At 46.6% G+C, this 16,706-nt stretch overlaps 2 protein-coding genes across 11 annotated transcripts in view; one reads left to right on the top strand and one right to left on the bottom strand.

Annotated features, from left to right (window-relative positions):
- The window catches only part of CUEDC2 (CUE domain containing 2), a 335,540-nt gene that overhangs the window by 197,156 nt on the left and 121,678 nt on the right, over positions 1 to 16,706 (top strand). The window lies entirely within an intron of this gene.
- SUFU (SUFU negative regulator of hedgehog signaling) overlaps positions 1 to 16,706 on the bottom strand; it is a 133,318-nt gene that overhangs the window by 74,454 nt on the left and 42,158 nt on the right. For all 5 annotated transcript variants that reach the window (XM_050804147.1, XM_050804149.1, XM_050804151.1 and 2 more), the window contains exon 3: positions 12,698 to 12,834. In XM_050804147.1, coding sequence (XP_050660104.1) covers positions 12,698 to 12,834 — 137 coding nt within the window. The remainder of the gene's footprint in view (positions 1 to 12,697; positions 12,835 to 16,706) is intronic.

Here is a 16,706-nt window from a genome sequence, read left to right as displayed (position 1 = left end):
TCTGCCTCCCAGGTTCGAGCAATTCTCCTGCCTCAGCCTCCTGACAGCTGGGACTCAGGTGCACGCCACCACACCCAGCTAATTTTTATATTTTTAGTAGAGACGGGGTTTCACCATGTTGGCCAGGATGGTCTCAATCTCTTGACCTCGTGATCCACCCGCCTTGGCCTCCCAAAGTGCTGGGATTACAGGTGTGAGCCACCACGCCCGGCATAGAAAAGCAAGTTTTAAAAAAGGGCCTCAACAGGAAAAGACTGAATCACATCTGTTAACTTTTGGGAAGGCAAGAGGAGGAAAATCCCAGGAAAACTCTACAGTGCATTGAGGTTCCTTATGTAAAACATGACTTGCTGTCAATATCCGGAAAAGTCTCTCTGACTTACAGAGGCAGGCTGTGTCCCTCAGCACTTCCAACTTCAGAGACAGGAAGAGCATGATGGATGGATTCCTGGAACTCTAAACTGTGTAACACACTGTATAAGGTTTGCTAGCCGGGCGCAATGGGTCACACCTATAATCTCTCCACTTTGGGAGGCCAACACAGGCAGATCACTTGAGCTCAGGAGTTCAAGAACAGCCTGGGCAACCTGGCGAAATCCTGCCTCCACAAAAAATATAAAAATTAGCTGGGTGTGGTGGCATGCACCTGTAGTCCTAGCTACTTGGGAAGCTGAGGTAGGAGGATCAACTGAGCTTAGCAGGTCAAGGCTACAGTGAGCTGTGATCACAACACTGGACTCCGGTCTGAGCAACAGAGTGAGATCCCATCTTAAAAAAAAAAAAAAAAAAAAAAAAAAAAAGGCTTGCTGATCTTTCCTAACCCCAAATGTCTGCCACATAGTGTGAATGAACCAATCTCTCTGGCCAAGGAACCTAAGAAGGAAGACCTATTCTCAAGGACTCAGTAAAGTATTTTGTTGCTATAAAAACACTAGGCTCGGTGCGGTGGCTCACGCCTGTAATCCTAGCTACTCAGGAGGCTGAGGCAGGAGAATCACTTGAACCTGAGAGGTGGAGCTTGCAGTGAGCCAAGAACACACCACTGCACTCCAGCCTGGGCGACAGAGCGAGACTGTCTCAAACAAAACACACAAACAAAAACAACCACTTTTATATAATGATCCTTCTATTGTTTGTTGAAAATAACGATAACATTTACTGGATGGTCCCAACAGTATTATTTTAATAACATATTCATTCATCTAATTCCTCCTCACTTTAAAAATCCTTTAGCAATGGTTATTAACATGTAAAGGTTAATTTCTCCACACCCGGCTAAGTGATCCCACTTAAAGGAATTTATCGGCCGGGCGCGGTGGCTCAAGCCTGTAATCCCAGCACTTTGGGAGGCCGAGACGGGCGGATCACGAGGTCAGGAGATCGAGACCATCCTGGCTAACACGGTGAAACCCCGTCTCTAATAAAAAATACAAAAAAAAAAACAACTAGCCGGGCGAGGTGGCAGGTGCCTGTAGTCCCAGCTACTCGGGAGGCTGAGGCAGGAGAATGGCGTGAACCCGGGAGGCGGAGCTTGCAGTGAGCCGAGATCTGGCCATTGCACTCCAGCCTGGGTGACACAGCAAGACTCCGTCTCAAAAAAAAAAAAAAAAAAAAAAAAAAAAAAAGGAATTTATCCTGAAGAAATACTTTGGTAAGAATACAAAGATGGACATAGACGAGGATGCTCACTGCAGCTTTGTGAAAGGAAAAAATTAGAAATGACCCAAATGTCTAACAATAGAAGACTAGTTAAATAAAGTACAATATATGTAGGCATTAAAAAAGAGTCGCGTTAAAAAGAACATCCTGACATGGAAAGATGTCCAAATGATAGTAAGTTTAAAAAGCAAGGTGAAAAACAGTATGAAAAGCATAGTCCATTTTTACAAAATACTGCAAGTTCTTTTCTTTGAGACTGAGTCTTGCTCTATATCACCCATGCTGGAGTGCAGTGGCGTGCTCCCAGCTCACTGCAACCTCCGCCTCCCAGTTCAAGCAATTCTCGTGCCTCAGCCTCCCAAGTAGCTGGGACTACAGGCATGCGCCACCATACCCGGCTAATTTTTGTATTTTTTACTACAGATGGGGTTTCATCATGTTGGCCAGGTTGGTCTCGAACTCCTGACCTCAAGTGATCCACCCATCTCAGCCTCCCAAAGTGCTGGGATTACAGGTGTGAGCCACTGTGCCTGGTCAAAATATTGCAAATTCTGTCCAGACATATGCATGGCAAACAAAACCTGGAAAGAGGAACACCAAAGTTTTCTCTGTGAGGGAATGAATTATGAAGGACTTTCACCTTCTGTGTCACATTTTAGATTTCTAAGTTTCAATTTTATAATGAACAAGTATTTCTTTTATAAACAGGGGAAAGGAAAGAAAATGTGAAAACAAAAATCTCTGTTAGCGTTAGAGTCTGTCAGTACCACAGGGTTGGATCAGCCATGAGCTCTGATGGCCTGGGAGAGATCCCCACTCATGCAGTGCCATCCCAGCACTCAGCAATCAAGCCACTCACAAATCGAGCCAACTCGATGGACTCACAAATCGAGCCAACAGAGCACATGTCATGAGGTTGCCATTAAACAGCAGCAAGCGAAGGCACTTCAATTTCCAGTGTCAGTTACAAGGTTGGGGAGATATGTTTTTCCTAAAAACGCAAATGAAATTGCCTTGGAATTTGTGGTTAAGGCCTACCAATGGTAGAACTGAGAGCAGACAGCCTCTCCAGCAGAATTCTAAAGCACAGTTCAGAAATCAAGCCCTGTTGAGTTGGGGAATGGTTTTTTTCTAACAAAACCCAGAGGATGGGGGGCAGGGGAATAGTCACTGGCAATCTGAGAAGAATAAGCTGATCGTAAAATGAAAGGGGAACAGGGAAGTAAGAAAAACTGGCTGCAAAGTAGGACAGACAGACATGGAAGTGTCTACTGGTGAAGTTACTGATACATTTATTGCAAAACTTTCCAAACGACTCATGCCACAGGCTAGATTTGTTTGTAAATCTGCCATAGCAGGTGAAATGACAGCCATCTTGTCCTCATGACTGGAACATTCTCTTCCCAGGCCGAGTGTCCTGACCAATATGCAAGGTTCCTCTGATTCCAGGCAGGGCTGGGGCTTCTTAGGTGGGATTGTTTTGCCCACCCGATGGGCATTCCCCTCCTTACTAACAGAACCCCAATTTTGTTTTTCTCCTTTTCCTGGCCATTCCCTTCTGGGAGCCAGGCCCATTCCCAGCCAATATCATCCTTGACCTAACACTAGCCAATGAGATGCAAAGGGGACACCAACGAGGGCGGTTCTGTGGAGGTTTTGGTTCATCTTTAAAGGACACAAAACAGAAATGTCTCTCTTACTGCCTGTAGACTCTGTCAAGGGTGATCAGGATGCTAGGATTATGGCAGCCATCTCTGGAATATGAGGAAACCAGTTTAAAAAGACAAGCCAAGTGTTAAGGAAGGCAGAGAAGTTAAGAGCAACTCAGGTCCTTGACAATATCGCTGAACAGATGCCAGTCAACCCTGGAACTGCCCCTCCTCCAGATGGCTTGCTATGTAAGGTAAGTTCCCTTATTGTTAGGCCACTCTAGTCAGGGTGTTCTATTACTTGTAGTCAAAACCATCCCAACACATACAAGACAGAACAGAAGGTGCCCGCTCCATCAACACCTCCTCTAATAATCTGACTTCCGAGTGTTAACTGCACACCATGATTACTGAGATAAGAGATGTCCCTACAGTTCTGTGGCAGCAACTGATTTTGCCTATGCAAAGCCGTGCTATTCTGCTGGTGGTTAGCCTTTGCTTTAGAGGACTTCCCTCCCACTCCATGTGCTTGGAAGTGAAGAGCAGAGGGAAGACTTTCAACTTAAGTCCTGGTGGTCCATCTGGACCACTGCCACCAACCAAGGTGGTCACATGGCCCAGACAGAACTAATCTGTGTCCTACCCCAGAATTGATGTAGAAATGTCCAAAGTTTAAAGCCTTGGCTGGGCGCAGTGGCTCACATGTGTAATCCTAGCACTTTGGGTGACCAAAGTGGGTAGAGCACTTGAGCCCAGGAGTTTAAGACCAAAACCTGGGCAACAGCGAGACCCTGTCTCTACAAAAATTTAAAAATTAGCTGAGTGTGGTGGTGTGCATCTATAGTCGTAGCTACTCAGGAGGCTGAAATGGGAAGATCACTTGAGCCCAGAAATTTGAGGCTGCAGTGAACTAAAAAGGTGCCACCGTACTCTAGCCTCTAGCCTGGGTGACAAAGCAGGAACCCTGTCTCAAAAAATCAATAAAAAGACAGGCCAGTTGTGGGGGCTCACACCTGTAATCCCAACACTTTGGGAGGCCATGGTGGGTGGATCACCTGAAGTCAGGAGTTCGAGACCAGCCTGGCCAACATGGTGAAACCCTGTATCTCTACTAAAAATACAAAAATTAGCCAGGCATGTTGGTGCACACCTGTGGTCCCAGCTACTTGGGAGGCTGAGGCAGGAGAACTGCTTGAACTCGGGAGGTGGAGGTGCAGTGAGCCGGGACTGTGTCATGCCTGGGCAACAGAACAAGACTGTCTCAAAAAAAAAAAAAAAAAAAAAAAAAAAAATCAGTAAAGAAAAAACAAAAAACACCAAAGTTAAAAGCACAAAGCCCTGTGCCTGCTGGGACTACAAACTGAGAGAAACTGAAACTAGGAATGACGGTGCTCACCTCCCCAATGGTGGCACATGGGGAGAGTTTGCAGAACAAGATCAACATACAGAGTCATAGCTATCATCATAGCCCAGAGGACCCCGTTTGAACATACAGATCAAGCCACACCTGAAACCCTTGTTGTACCAGTCACCTGAGCCAATAAAGTCTGTTACTGTTTTTTTTTTTTTTTTTTTTTCGCTCCTTTTTGAGACAGGGTCTTGCTCTATCGTCCAGGGTGGAGTGCAGTTGTGCGATCATGGCTCACTGCAGCCTCGACCTGCCTGGCTCAAGTAATCCTCCTACCTCAGCCTCCCGAATAGCTGGGACTACAGATGCATGACACCATGCCTGGCTAATTTTTCAGTTTTTTTACTCTACGATTGTTTGGTTTCGCCATGTTGCCCAGGCTGGTCTCAAACTCCTGGGCTCAAGCAATCTGTCTGCCTCACTGCCTCAGCCTCCCAAAGTATTGGGATTACAGGTGTGAGCCACCACGCCTGGCCCTCTCATTGTTTAACGTAGTTTGAGTTGGGTTTCTGCTATTTTCTTTTCTTTTTTTTTTTTTTAGGCAGGGACTTGCTCTATCACCCACGCTGAGTGCAGTGGCATGATCACAGCTAACTGCAGCCTTCACCTCCTGAGCTCAAATGATCATCCCAACTCAGTCTCCCAAGTAGCTGAGACCACAAGTGCATACCACCACACCCAGCTAATTTTTTTGTTTGTTTGTTTGTTTGTTTTGAGACAGAGTCTCGCTCTGTTGCTCAAGCTGGAATGCAGTAGTGCAACCTCCGCCTCCTGGGTTCAAGTGATTCTCCATTCTCCTGACTCAGCCTCCTGAGTAGCTGGGATTACAGGTGCGCGCCACCACTCCTGGCTAATTTTTGTATTTTTAGTAGAGACAGGGTTTCTCCATGTTGGTCAGGCTGGTCTCAAACTCCTGACCTCGTGATCTGCCTGCTTCGGCCTCCCAAAGTGCTGGGATTACAGGCGTGAGCCGCCGTGCCTGGCCCATTTTCTTGTAACTAGAAGAATCCTAACTAAATCACCCTAATCTATCTATATCTATAGAGCCACATCTGGAAGCCTTCACTGCCTCTGGGTGCTCTTCATTCTCAGATCTCTCCCATTTCTACTTCCTTTTCTCTCCAGCTCAGCTTCCACCTCTGCGCAAACCTACCAGAGGGTAGCTGTCTGCCAGCAGGTCAGCGCTGTTATAGAAGCCATCTGAGTCATGCTTCAGAGCAGGCTTCCAAGGCTGCCTCGTACAGCTCCATGGCTGGGTGTGGGCATCTCCACCCCCGCCCCCACACCTACCAGAGCCTCATCATTCCCCTTTCATTGGCCTCCCACTGCCTTGATGCTATTTCCAAGGCTGGGTTGTAAGGCTGTGGATGTTACTTAGATCTGGAAAAGCAGGTCTAAACAGTCCACTTGCTTGATTACACGGCTAAGCATGTTCTCACATGCAAATGAGTGGGTGGAGTGCTCCCCATAAACTCACTAAGTTTAAGGTGGACAGCACAAGTGAGGCAAGACCATCAAACAGAATTACAACGCTATGTACGTAGGCAGGTATATCTGTGTACACATCAAACATAAACAACACACGTTCTGTACAGTATGTATACATGTAACTCTTGTAGCATGTAACCACACAGGGGTAGAGTAATGCCTACGAGTCATAAAGGAGGTGCTCTGCAGCAGCAGCTAAGTGATCTGCTCTGAGAAAACCTGATAGACCTACACTCAATCTTACAAAATATTTACAATAAGGGGCAATTACTCACACTATAAAAAGATTCTTCACCTTATTAAGGGATTTACTACAAGGTCCCACTAAACTGCATGGGCTCTACTGGACTTAGAATAGGGTTTGATTTGCATAAGACTTCACAGACAACTACATAAATCAACTACAAAAAACCAAGGAGCCACACCTGAACTGAATGTTTTCAGCTATATAATATGATGTACAAAACGAAATAATTTTATTTGTACCAATATTACTGATTTTCCATGTGAGTAAGATAATGCCTCCAAGTGTTATCATGTCAGCTGAGGCTGCACATCTGATTCAGGGCAAGCAAGACATTTCCTAATACAGTTTTGCTGTTAAGTAGGGTCTTTACTGTCATTGAGAAACAAACAAACAAACAAAAAAAGACCAAGGTACCCATCTTGATCCATAAAGTTTTTAAAGACTGAATAATGATAATGATTGCAGGTAAAACATATAGTACTTACTGCGTACCAGGCACATTCTGAGTGTTTTACAGATATTAACTCACTTCTCGATAACTTCATGAGGTTACTATTATCCCTGCTTTATAGCTGAGCAAATGGATGTATATGTAGCCCAAGGAGGCAGTAACTGGCAGAGCCAATATGAATGCAGGCTGTCTGGGTCAGGAGGCCACACTCTTAAACCACCACACCATGCTGCTACCTTGATCTGGCAGTCACAGGCAGATGGAGAACAGTTCAGGCGAGAGGAGTGGGGACAGGGACCTACTTAAGCTATTAGCAATGAGTTCAGGCACACAGTGCTAGGGACCTAACTATGCAGTGAAATCAAACAAAAGAAAAGAAAAGAAAAGAAAAGAACGATGTTGCTGGAAGTCAGGAGAGCATAAGAGTATTGACCAAAAGGAGACATGAGTGAGGTTTCTAGAGAACTGGTCTGTTTCTCAATTTAGGTACTGGTTACATGGGTGTACGTGGTTTGTGAAAACTCATCAAGCTGTATAGTTATGTGTACTTTTTTTGCTTTGTTTTGTTTTGAGATGGAGTTTTGCTCTTGTTGTCCAGGCTGGAGTGCAATGGCGTGATCTCAGCTCACTGCAACCTCTGCCTCCCAGGTTCAAGTGATTCTCCTGCCTCAGCCTCCTGTGTAGCTGGGATTACAGGTGCCCACCACCACGTCCAGCTACTTTTTGTATGTTTAGTAGAGATGAGGTTTCACCATGTTGGTCAGGCTGGTCTCGAACTCCTGACCTCACGTGATCCAACCGCCTTGGCCTCCCAAAGTGCTGGGACTACAGGCGTGAGCCACTGCGCCTGGCCTGTTTTTGTTTTTTGTTTTTTTTCTGAGACAGCGTTTCACTCTGTCATCCAGGCTGGACTGCAATGGTGCAATCATCATTCACTGCTGCCTGTACCTTCCAGGCTTACGTGCAATCCTCCCACTGCAGCCTCCTAAGTAGCTGGGACCACAAGCACGCGTCACTACAATGGCTAATTTTTTTTTTTTTTTTTTTTTTTTTGAGACGGAGTCTCGCTCTGTCACCCAGGCTGGAATGCAGTGGCGGGATCTCGGCTCACTGCAAGCTCCGCCTCCCGGGTTTACGCCATTCTCCTGCCTGAACCTCCTGAGTAGCTGGGACTACAGGCACCTGCCACCACGCCCGGCTAGTTTTTTGTATTTTTTTTAGTAGAGATGGGGTTTCACCGTGTTAGCCAGGATGGTCTCAATCTCCTGACCTCGTGATCTGCCCATCTCGGCCTCCCAAAGTGCTGGGATTACAGGCTTGAGTCACCACACCCGGCCTTTTTTTTTTTTTTTTTTTTTTTTTTTTGAGATGGAGTCTCTCTCTCTGTTGCCAGGCTGGACTGCAGTGGCGTGATCTCGGCTCACTGCAACCTCTGCTTCCCACGTTCAAGTGACTCTTCTGCCTCAGCCTCCCAAGTAGTTGGGACTACAGGCATGTGCCACCACGCCCAGCTAATTTTTGAATTTTTAGTAGAGATAGGGTTTCACCCATGTTGGCCAGGCTGGCCTCGATCTCTTGACCTCATGATCCGCGCACCTTGGCCTCCCAAAGTGCTGGGATTACAGGCATGAGCCACTGTGCCCGGCCAAATTTTTAAAATTTTTTGTAGAGACAGAATATCCTTATGTTGCCTAGGCTGGTCTTGAACTCCTGGGCTTAAGCCAACCTCCCACCTTGGCCTCCTAAAGTGCTGGAATTACAGGCATGAGCCACCGTGTCTGGCCAAGAGCTGCCATTCAGAGCTACACTGCCTGGGTTAAAATTTGCCTTTGTACCCACTAGATGTGTGACCTTGAACATGCAGCTCAACCTGTGTTGTCCTGCTTTCTGCAGCTGAAAAGCTGGTATATCACAGTCACTAACCTCACACAGCATGTCCACATATTCAATGGTCACTTGAAGTGGCACACAGAGCACAAGTCTAAATGTTAGTTATTCCTATCACCATTTAGGCCCACAGCCATGGTCTCCTATCTTTTTTTTGAGACGGAGTCTCTTTCTGTCGCCATTCTGGAGTGCAGTGGCGCAATCTCGGCTCACTGCAAGCTCCGCCTCCCGGGTTGACGCCATTCTCCTGCCTCAGCCTCCTGAGTAGCTGGGACTACAGGCGCCCGCTACCACGCCCGGCTAATTTTTTTGTATTTTTAGTAGAGACGGGGTTTCACCATGTTAACCAGGATGGTCTTGATCTCCTGACCTCGTGATCCGCCCGTCTCGGCCTCCCAAAGTTCTGGGATTACAGCCGTGAGCTACCGTGCCCGGCCGGTCTCCTATCTTAAATCAGTTACCATTTACTTTTCTTTATCATTTTCCCATTATTTAAACAATTTACTATTATCTCCTGCCATGTTCTAAAAAAAATTTTAAAAAGATTTGTTTTACCTGTTATTTAAATAATACAATCATGTTACAGAAAATCTGGAAAACAGAACACTTTTAGGAGTGTAGTCACCCTGTTCCCTTCTGACGTGCTTAAAGTGATCTGCAGACACAAACTACAGCAAGCACATTATAACCACCATAAATGGGGCCATTAGGAACAGAAAGGACCTGCAGAGCACATATTAGTCAATGTATACTCAACAGTCACAACTTTTATTTTATTTTTAAAATTTACAATCCTACAGAAAAGTTAAAAGAACGATACAATGAATACCCAAATACCATTCACCTAGCTTCACAAGTTGTTAACATTTCACCACATTTGCTTTAGCTTCTCTTCACACACAGATGTTCTATTTTTTGACAATTAAGTTAAATCATTTGAATCATTTGACAATTAAGTTAAAGACATCAGGTCCTTTTATCCATTAATACTTTAGCCTTTATCTCCTAGCAACAGGGACGTTATCCTGTATAACCATAACACCATAATCACATCCAGGGAATTTTGCGTACAATACTATTAACTAATACACAGTGTATATTCATATTTTTCCAATTGTCCTTAAAAAATGACCTTTTTTTTTTTTTTTTCCAATTTAGGATCTAATCAAAGATCAACAGTGCATTTAAACTGCCATGTTTCCTTTAATGTAGAATAGCCCCTGCCCCTTGCCTTTTTATAGCATTGGTGTGTGTGTGTATTTTTTTTTTTTTTTTTTGAGACGGAGTCTCGCTCAGTCGCCCAGGCTGGAGTGCAGTGGCCAGATCTCGGCTCACTGCAAGCTCTGCCTCCCGGGTTCACGCCATTCTCCTGCCTCAGCCTGAGTAGCTGGGACTACAGGCGCCCGCCACCACACCCGGCTAATTTTTTGTATTTTTAGTGGAGACGGGGTTTCACCGTGTTAGCCAGGATGGTCTCGATCTCCTGACCTCGTGATCCACCCGCCTCGGCCTCCCAAAGTGCTGGGATTACAGGCGTGAGCCACCGTGCCAGGCCTTTTTTAAAAATTTTTTTAGGTAGGGTCTCACTGTGACGCCCAGCCTGGAATGTGGTGGCACAATCATGGTTCACTGCAGCCTCAACCTCCTGGGCTCAAGTGGTCCTCCTACCTCAGCCTCCCAAGTAGCTGGGACTATAGGCATGCCACCACACCTGGCTAATCTTTAATTTACGGGATCTTGCTTCATTGCCCAGGCTGGTCTCAAACTCTTGAGCTCAAGCGATCCTCCTGCTTCACCCCCTCAAAGTGCTGGGATTAGAGCACTGACATTTTTTAAGAATATAGGCATTTGTCTTTAAAGTGTCTCACAATCTGGATTTACCTGTTTATAATTTGATTCAGGTTAAACATTTTTGGGAAAATGCTACATAGTTGATGTTATATACCTCACACTGCAACACATAAGAAGGTACATAATAAAGCCGGGCGCAGTGGTTCACGCCTGTAATCCCAGCACTTTGGGAGGCCAAGGCGGGCGGATCGTGAGGTCAGGAGATCGAGACCGTCCTGGTTAACGAGGTGAAACTCCATCTCTACTAAAATATACAAAAAGTTAGCCAGGCGTGGTGGCAGGTGCCTGTAGTCCCAGCTACTTGGGAGGCTGAGGCAGGAGAATAGCCTGAACCCAGAAGGCGGAGCTTGCAGTGAGCCGAGATCACGCTGCTGCACTCCAGCCTGGGGGAGAGAGCAACACTACAGCCTGGGGGAGAAAGCGACACTCCATCTCAAAAAAACAAAAAGGCACATAATAATAATTTGTTCCATTATTAGTATTGTTCTATTTCACAACTACTGTGATTATTAATTTTTTTTTTTGATATGGAATCTTGCTCTGTTGCCCAGGCTGGAGTGCAGTGGCACAATTTTGGCTCACAGCAACCTCTGCCTCCCGAGTTCAAGCAATTCTCCTGCCTCAGCCTCCCGAGTAGCTGGGATTACAGGTGCCCACCACCATGCCCGGCTAATTTTTGTATTTTCGGTAGAGATGGGGTTTCACCATGTTGGCCAGGCTGGTCTCGAACTCCTGACCTCAAGTGATCCAACTGCCTTGGCCTCCTAAAGTGCTGGGATTACAGGCGTGAGTCACTGTGCCCGGCCTGCCTTAGTCCCACTTCTGGCTAACTCAACTGGAGTCTCACAGGAAGGTTTGGAAATCAGTGTGTTGACAAGCTCCTCTGAGGGGTTGATGGGCAGCCAGATTTAGGAACTCCTGCTTAGAGAAGACCCATTGTAGCCTCCATGAGGAGACTGTTCCACAGGGCATACAATGGTAGGTGGTAGTTACGGATCTGCCTCCTGTGCCAACAACTGGCTCCCACAGGTGTGAAATGTGGGCAGAGGGGTTCAACCTAGACAGGTCTATTGTACCCCAAATGTATAACCTACTCAAGGTTTGAAAAAAGAAGTCCCTGGCCTGGCAGTGGCCCATGCCTGTAATCCCAGCACTTTGGAAGGCCGAGGTGGGCGGATCACCGGAGGTCAGGAGTTCGATACCAGCCTGACCAACATGGAGAAATCCCGTCTCTACTAAAAGAAAAAAAAAAACAGCCAGGCGTGGTGGCACATGCCTATAATCCCAGCTACACAGGAAGCTGAGGCAGGAGAATCGCTTGAACCTGGGAGGCAGAGGTTGCAGTGAGCCGAGACTGTGCCATTGCACTCCAGCCTGGGCAACAAGAGCAAAACTCCATCTCAAAAAAAAAAAAAAGTCACTGTAACTAGAGAAGCTACCAGATCTATGGTTCTCCAAATTTAGTCTCTACCAGAAGCACCAAGGAACATCACTCCCAAAGATTCTGAGTCAGACATCTGCAATGGGGCCTAGGAATATGTGTTTGCAACAAGCTCTCCAGGTAGTTCAGAGCCAGGTGGTATAAGAACCATGCTTTGAGAGACCATGGCTTGCTCTGCACTTTGTCTGTGATAGTTCAAGAGCAAAAGAGTTGGGAAAAAAATATCTCGGCTTTCATTTGAAGGCTACTTACAAAAACAAAGAAACAAAATCTGAGGTCAGATGGGAAATGCTTCTGAGCAATTAGCCACACAGAAACATATCATATCAGATGACATGAAAGAAACCCTCCATGAAACATGACAAGGGCGCAGGGTGGCACAACATAACACAGAACTTGCTGCTGGAGGGCACAGGAGAGTACCCCTCTCTGCCACGGCCCAGTTGGCTTTCCAACCAGGAAACACCAGGCAAAACAAGCCACCCTCATGGCAGAATTGGGGCATAGTACTCCCAGGAAAGGCCACTCCACAAACATGAAAATATACCTGCTAGTACTCAAAGCCAACCACGCTCATGGCAAAAGGACCAGCACAGCAGCCAGCCTGGCCTCCTACCTGACTGGAACACGTATCGCGCCAAGCCCTGCATTAACTCTGCGGGCCATGTTGGTGGGGCAGACTCTCCAGTTTCTCTCTTCAGACGAAAGGTCAACTCAAAGCCAAAACCACTAGGTCCATCTGTTCCTGTAAACCTGAAAGACATAAAAATCAAGTGTTTTAAGCTCAATTACCTAAGGAAAAACACTCTCTTGAAAGTCTAAAGTCCTCCCCCTTCTTATGGTGGCCTCAGTATCCAAACCCTCCATTCAGAGGAGTATCCCACGATGTGAGCCTTGTTGGGAGGGAACCCGAGAAGCCCATAGGGAACCAGAACTCTTGCCTCGTCCTCCTGCCAGCTATGGGTATGTGGATGTGACTTTAGCCTGGCCAAATTCTACTGCTGGCACTCTGAATTATGAGTGCCAAATTTTGTGGCTGTGAAACATTCCTTCCTAGATGATTGAGGCAACACTGCTGAAAATCTCCCTTGTTCATGCTCCTCATTCCTTCAGGCTGTTAATAGACATCTACTTTGTTTGCTAAAGATACACGTCCTGTGAGCCACAAGGCTATATGCTTTGTGGTATGGTTTGGCTCTGTGTCCCCACCCAAATCTCATCTTGAATTGTAATCCCCATAGTCTCCACGTGTCAAGGGAGGAATCAGGTGGGAGATGATTGGATCATGGGTGTGGTTTCTCCCACAGTGTTCTTGTGATAGTGTTCTCACAAGATCTGATGGGTTTCTAAGGCAGTTTTCCCTGCTCTTGCCCACTCTCTTGTGCCTGCCACCCTCTTCCCCTTCCACCAAGATTGTAAGTTTCCTGAGGTCTTCCCAGCCATGTGGAACTGTGAGTCAATTAAACCTATTTTCTTTATAAATTACCCAATCTCAGGTATGTCTTTATATCAGTGTGAGAATGGACTAATACACTCTGTGAGGATGAGATCCCTTCTCCACTCCCACCTCCACTCTGCCCCACAAGGGTACAACCTTGGGTGGCACTGGCTGGCCTCCAAACTCAGCATTTGTGGACAGGTCCCAAGGCAGATTCCAAATACTGGGTGGGCCCGTATTATTCCTGAAATTCAGCACCCAACACATACTCCTCAGTTAGCACGAGCTCTTCCTAAAGCCTGGCACTCCACATGTACTCTTCAGTTGCTGGAACCCTAGAGATGCATGGGTTGCCCTCCCTTCCCATCCCTCAGTGACCCAGAATAATGAGGATGACTGCTTCTGTGGCCATAACTCATTAAAGTGACAATGAGAGAAGGCAGGAATCCCTGCCTCCCTGTTTGCAGGAAACACTCAGGAGCCCCAAGTCTCAGAGGGCAATGATGTGGATCAGAGAGCTGGGCCTGGCTGGCGGGGTGCCACACCTCCTCAGGTAAAGGAAACATCCAGGGAGAGCTACATAAGGCTTGCTAGCATGGGAAGGTTAAAATTAAAATATTCATGATATAATTTTCAGTAATTATATCTTGTACAAACACGAGCCACAATGATTATACACATGTAAACTCGTCAGCATACAAACACAAACCATAAACTAAGATGAGAGCCAACCAAGCTCCTGGAACAGGCAATCAGAGGTGAGAATTCTCAAGGGCTGATGATGCAGTCAATGCGCAAACCTAGAATCCACGTGGCATCTTTCCTTCATCATCATCATCACCGCTGAGAGGCAAGGCCAGGAGATGGGATAGAAAGAGATTCCCAAGTCTCAGAAGCTGACATCTGTCCTAGTTTTCTGTGCCTAGGTGAACCGAGCCCTCCTGCACTTTGCAGGGAAAGATCACCTCTGAGAAGCTAAGTTCTGTAATGGACTGAAAAGGTATCATTAGAAAGTATCATGAGCAAGCCCTATGTATGTATGTATGTATGTATGTATCTATCTATCTATCTATCTATCTATCTATCTATCTATCTATCTATCTATCTATCTATCTATTTTTTGAGACAGGGTCTCACTCTGTTACTCAGGCTGCAGTGCAACTGCAGTGGTGTGATCTTCAGCTCACTGCAGCTGTGAACTCCTGGGGACTCAAGTGATCCTCTTGTCTCAGCCTCCCAAGTAGATGGCACACCATGGCACCTGGCTCATTTTTTTTTTTCTTTTTTTTTAGTAGAGATAAGGTCTCCCTATGTTGCCCAGACTGGTTTCGAATTCCTGGGCTCAAGCAATCCTCTGGCCTCCGCCTCTCAAAGTATTGGGATTACAGATATAAGCCACCATGCCCAGCTTATTTCCTTCTTTTTTTATTTTTGAGACACTGTATAGAGCAAGATACAGTGCTCTATACAGTGGTGTGAACGTGGCTCACCGTAGCCTTGACCTCCCGGGCTCAGGCGATCCTCCTACCTCAACCTCCCAAGTAGCTGGAACCACAGGTGTGCACCAACATGACCAGCTAATTTTGAAAACTTTTGTAGAGACAGGTCTCAACACATTGCCTAGGCTACTCCTTGAACTCCCAGGCTCAAGCAATCCTCCCGCCTCGGCCTCCCGAAGTGTTAGGAACACAGGCAAGAGCCACAGCACCTGGCCCAACTATATTTAAAAGAAGTATCCACGGTTTGCATTTTCCCCAGGTATCTCTAGCGATGTGGGAAACAGAATCCATTTTGAGGGTACACACGTGCAATTTTGGAGACCAGGCCAGCAGAAGATGCTTGGACAACACAATGTATGCTATTTTATTTCCTCGCTGAATTACCCTGTTTGGGGTCAGTTCAGTGCAGGGAGGCTGGGGAACAGTTACCAAACTGAAGTTGGGAGAGCTACCTCCCTGGAGCTGCAGGTTTGGGAGGGGTGTGAAAACCTGGGGTAATGCAAGATTGACTGGAGTTAAAACTCTGTAAAGGGAGATGGGTCAGTAGGGCAAAGGCAAGATTTTAAGCAGCCACCAATTAGAGGCAGCTTTGTAAAATGTATGAGACTATCACTCCAGGGCTTTCATCTTGGGCCAAGAAAAGTACATGATTTCTAACCACAAAAACTTGAGAAACAGACTAAAAGAAACTTGTTCCTCTTCGGCTGCGTAATGGGAAGAACCCTCAAAGGCAGAGAAAGAAATCACTGGATCAGATGCATCCACACAGCACCACTTCACTAAGGAGGGTCCGTGTGCACACGCACCTAGAGGTGTGCATGCGTGCACACGCATGTGTCCACCATCTGCCTCCACACGGGGTGCTTTCTGGGCCAGCTCTGTGGTGGGCAGGCCAGCCCTCACTTGGCTGGGTGGGAGGGACAGGCCCGGCCAGATGGTCTCCACCTGCATTTGATTACCACCCACGGGCTAGCTGGACGCAAACTCTAAACTCTGAAACATGAGTTTGGAATGGCCCGGCCTCAGGATAAACACACGACCTGAAGCCTGTCAGAAGTTCTCTTTTTCAAAGCAGACTGCCCAAGCAATCGCCAAGTGACAAGGTCATTCCATCTTTAAAGTCTCCTGGAGGGGCCTGGCTTGGTCTGGACTTCCTCACATGAGGGCTTCTCTAGCCAAAGTGGTTTTGTCTGAACAGAGAATGAAGCCCCTCCTAGGGAGCGGCTGTCTCTCACATCTTCCAAGAAAGGAAAGCATAAGGGGAAATTGGCATGGGCTGCAGAAGGTGGGATCTGGGTCAGAGCAAAGCATTTTTCTAACACAGACGTCTACTAAAATACTAGCTGGTGGTAAATGGGGCCAGTAGAATTTCTTTTTACAGAAACTAAAAAAAAAAGAAAAAAGAAAACAAAGATTCTCCCCAGTCTGGCAGAGTAGGGGTAAAGGGTTCTAACTGTCTTATTGCAAAAGGAAGGATAAGACTCTCAAGACCGTTTCCTGCTCAAGAACCCTGGATCCTGTTCACCGGGATGTCTAGGGGGAAGGCTGGCTTTGTCCCAGCAGTTTGGCAAGTCTGCCTGATGGCTGTGCCAGCCTCAAGAATAACATCAAACCTGAAGATATGAACACATGCCTTGAATCCTAGACACACAACAGCCTAACCATCAGAACTCACCCAAAGGTCTCCC

This window comes from Macaca thibetana, chromosome 9 (assembly GCF_024542745.1).
Source record: "Macaca thibetana thibetana isolate TM-01 chromosome 9, ASM2454274v1, whole genome shotgun sequence".
Classification (NCBI taxonomy): Eukaryota; Metazoa; Chordata; class Mammalia; order Primates; family Cercopithecidae; genus Macaca; species Macaca thibetana.
This window is presented reverse-complemented; position numbering and strand designations above follow the sequence as displayed.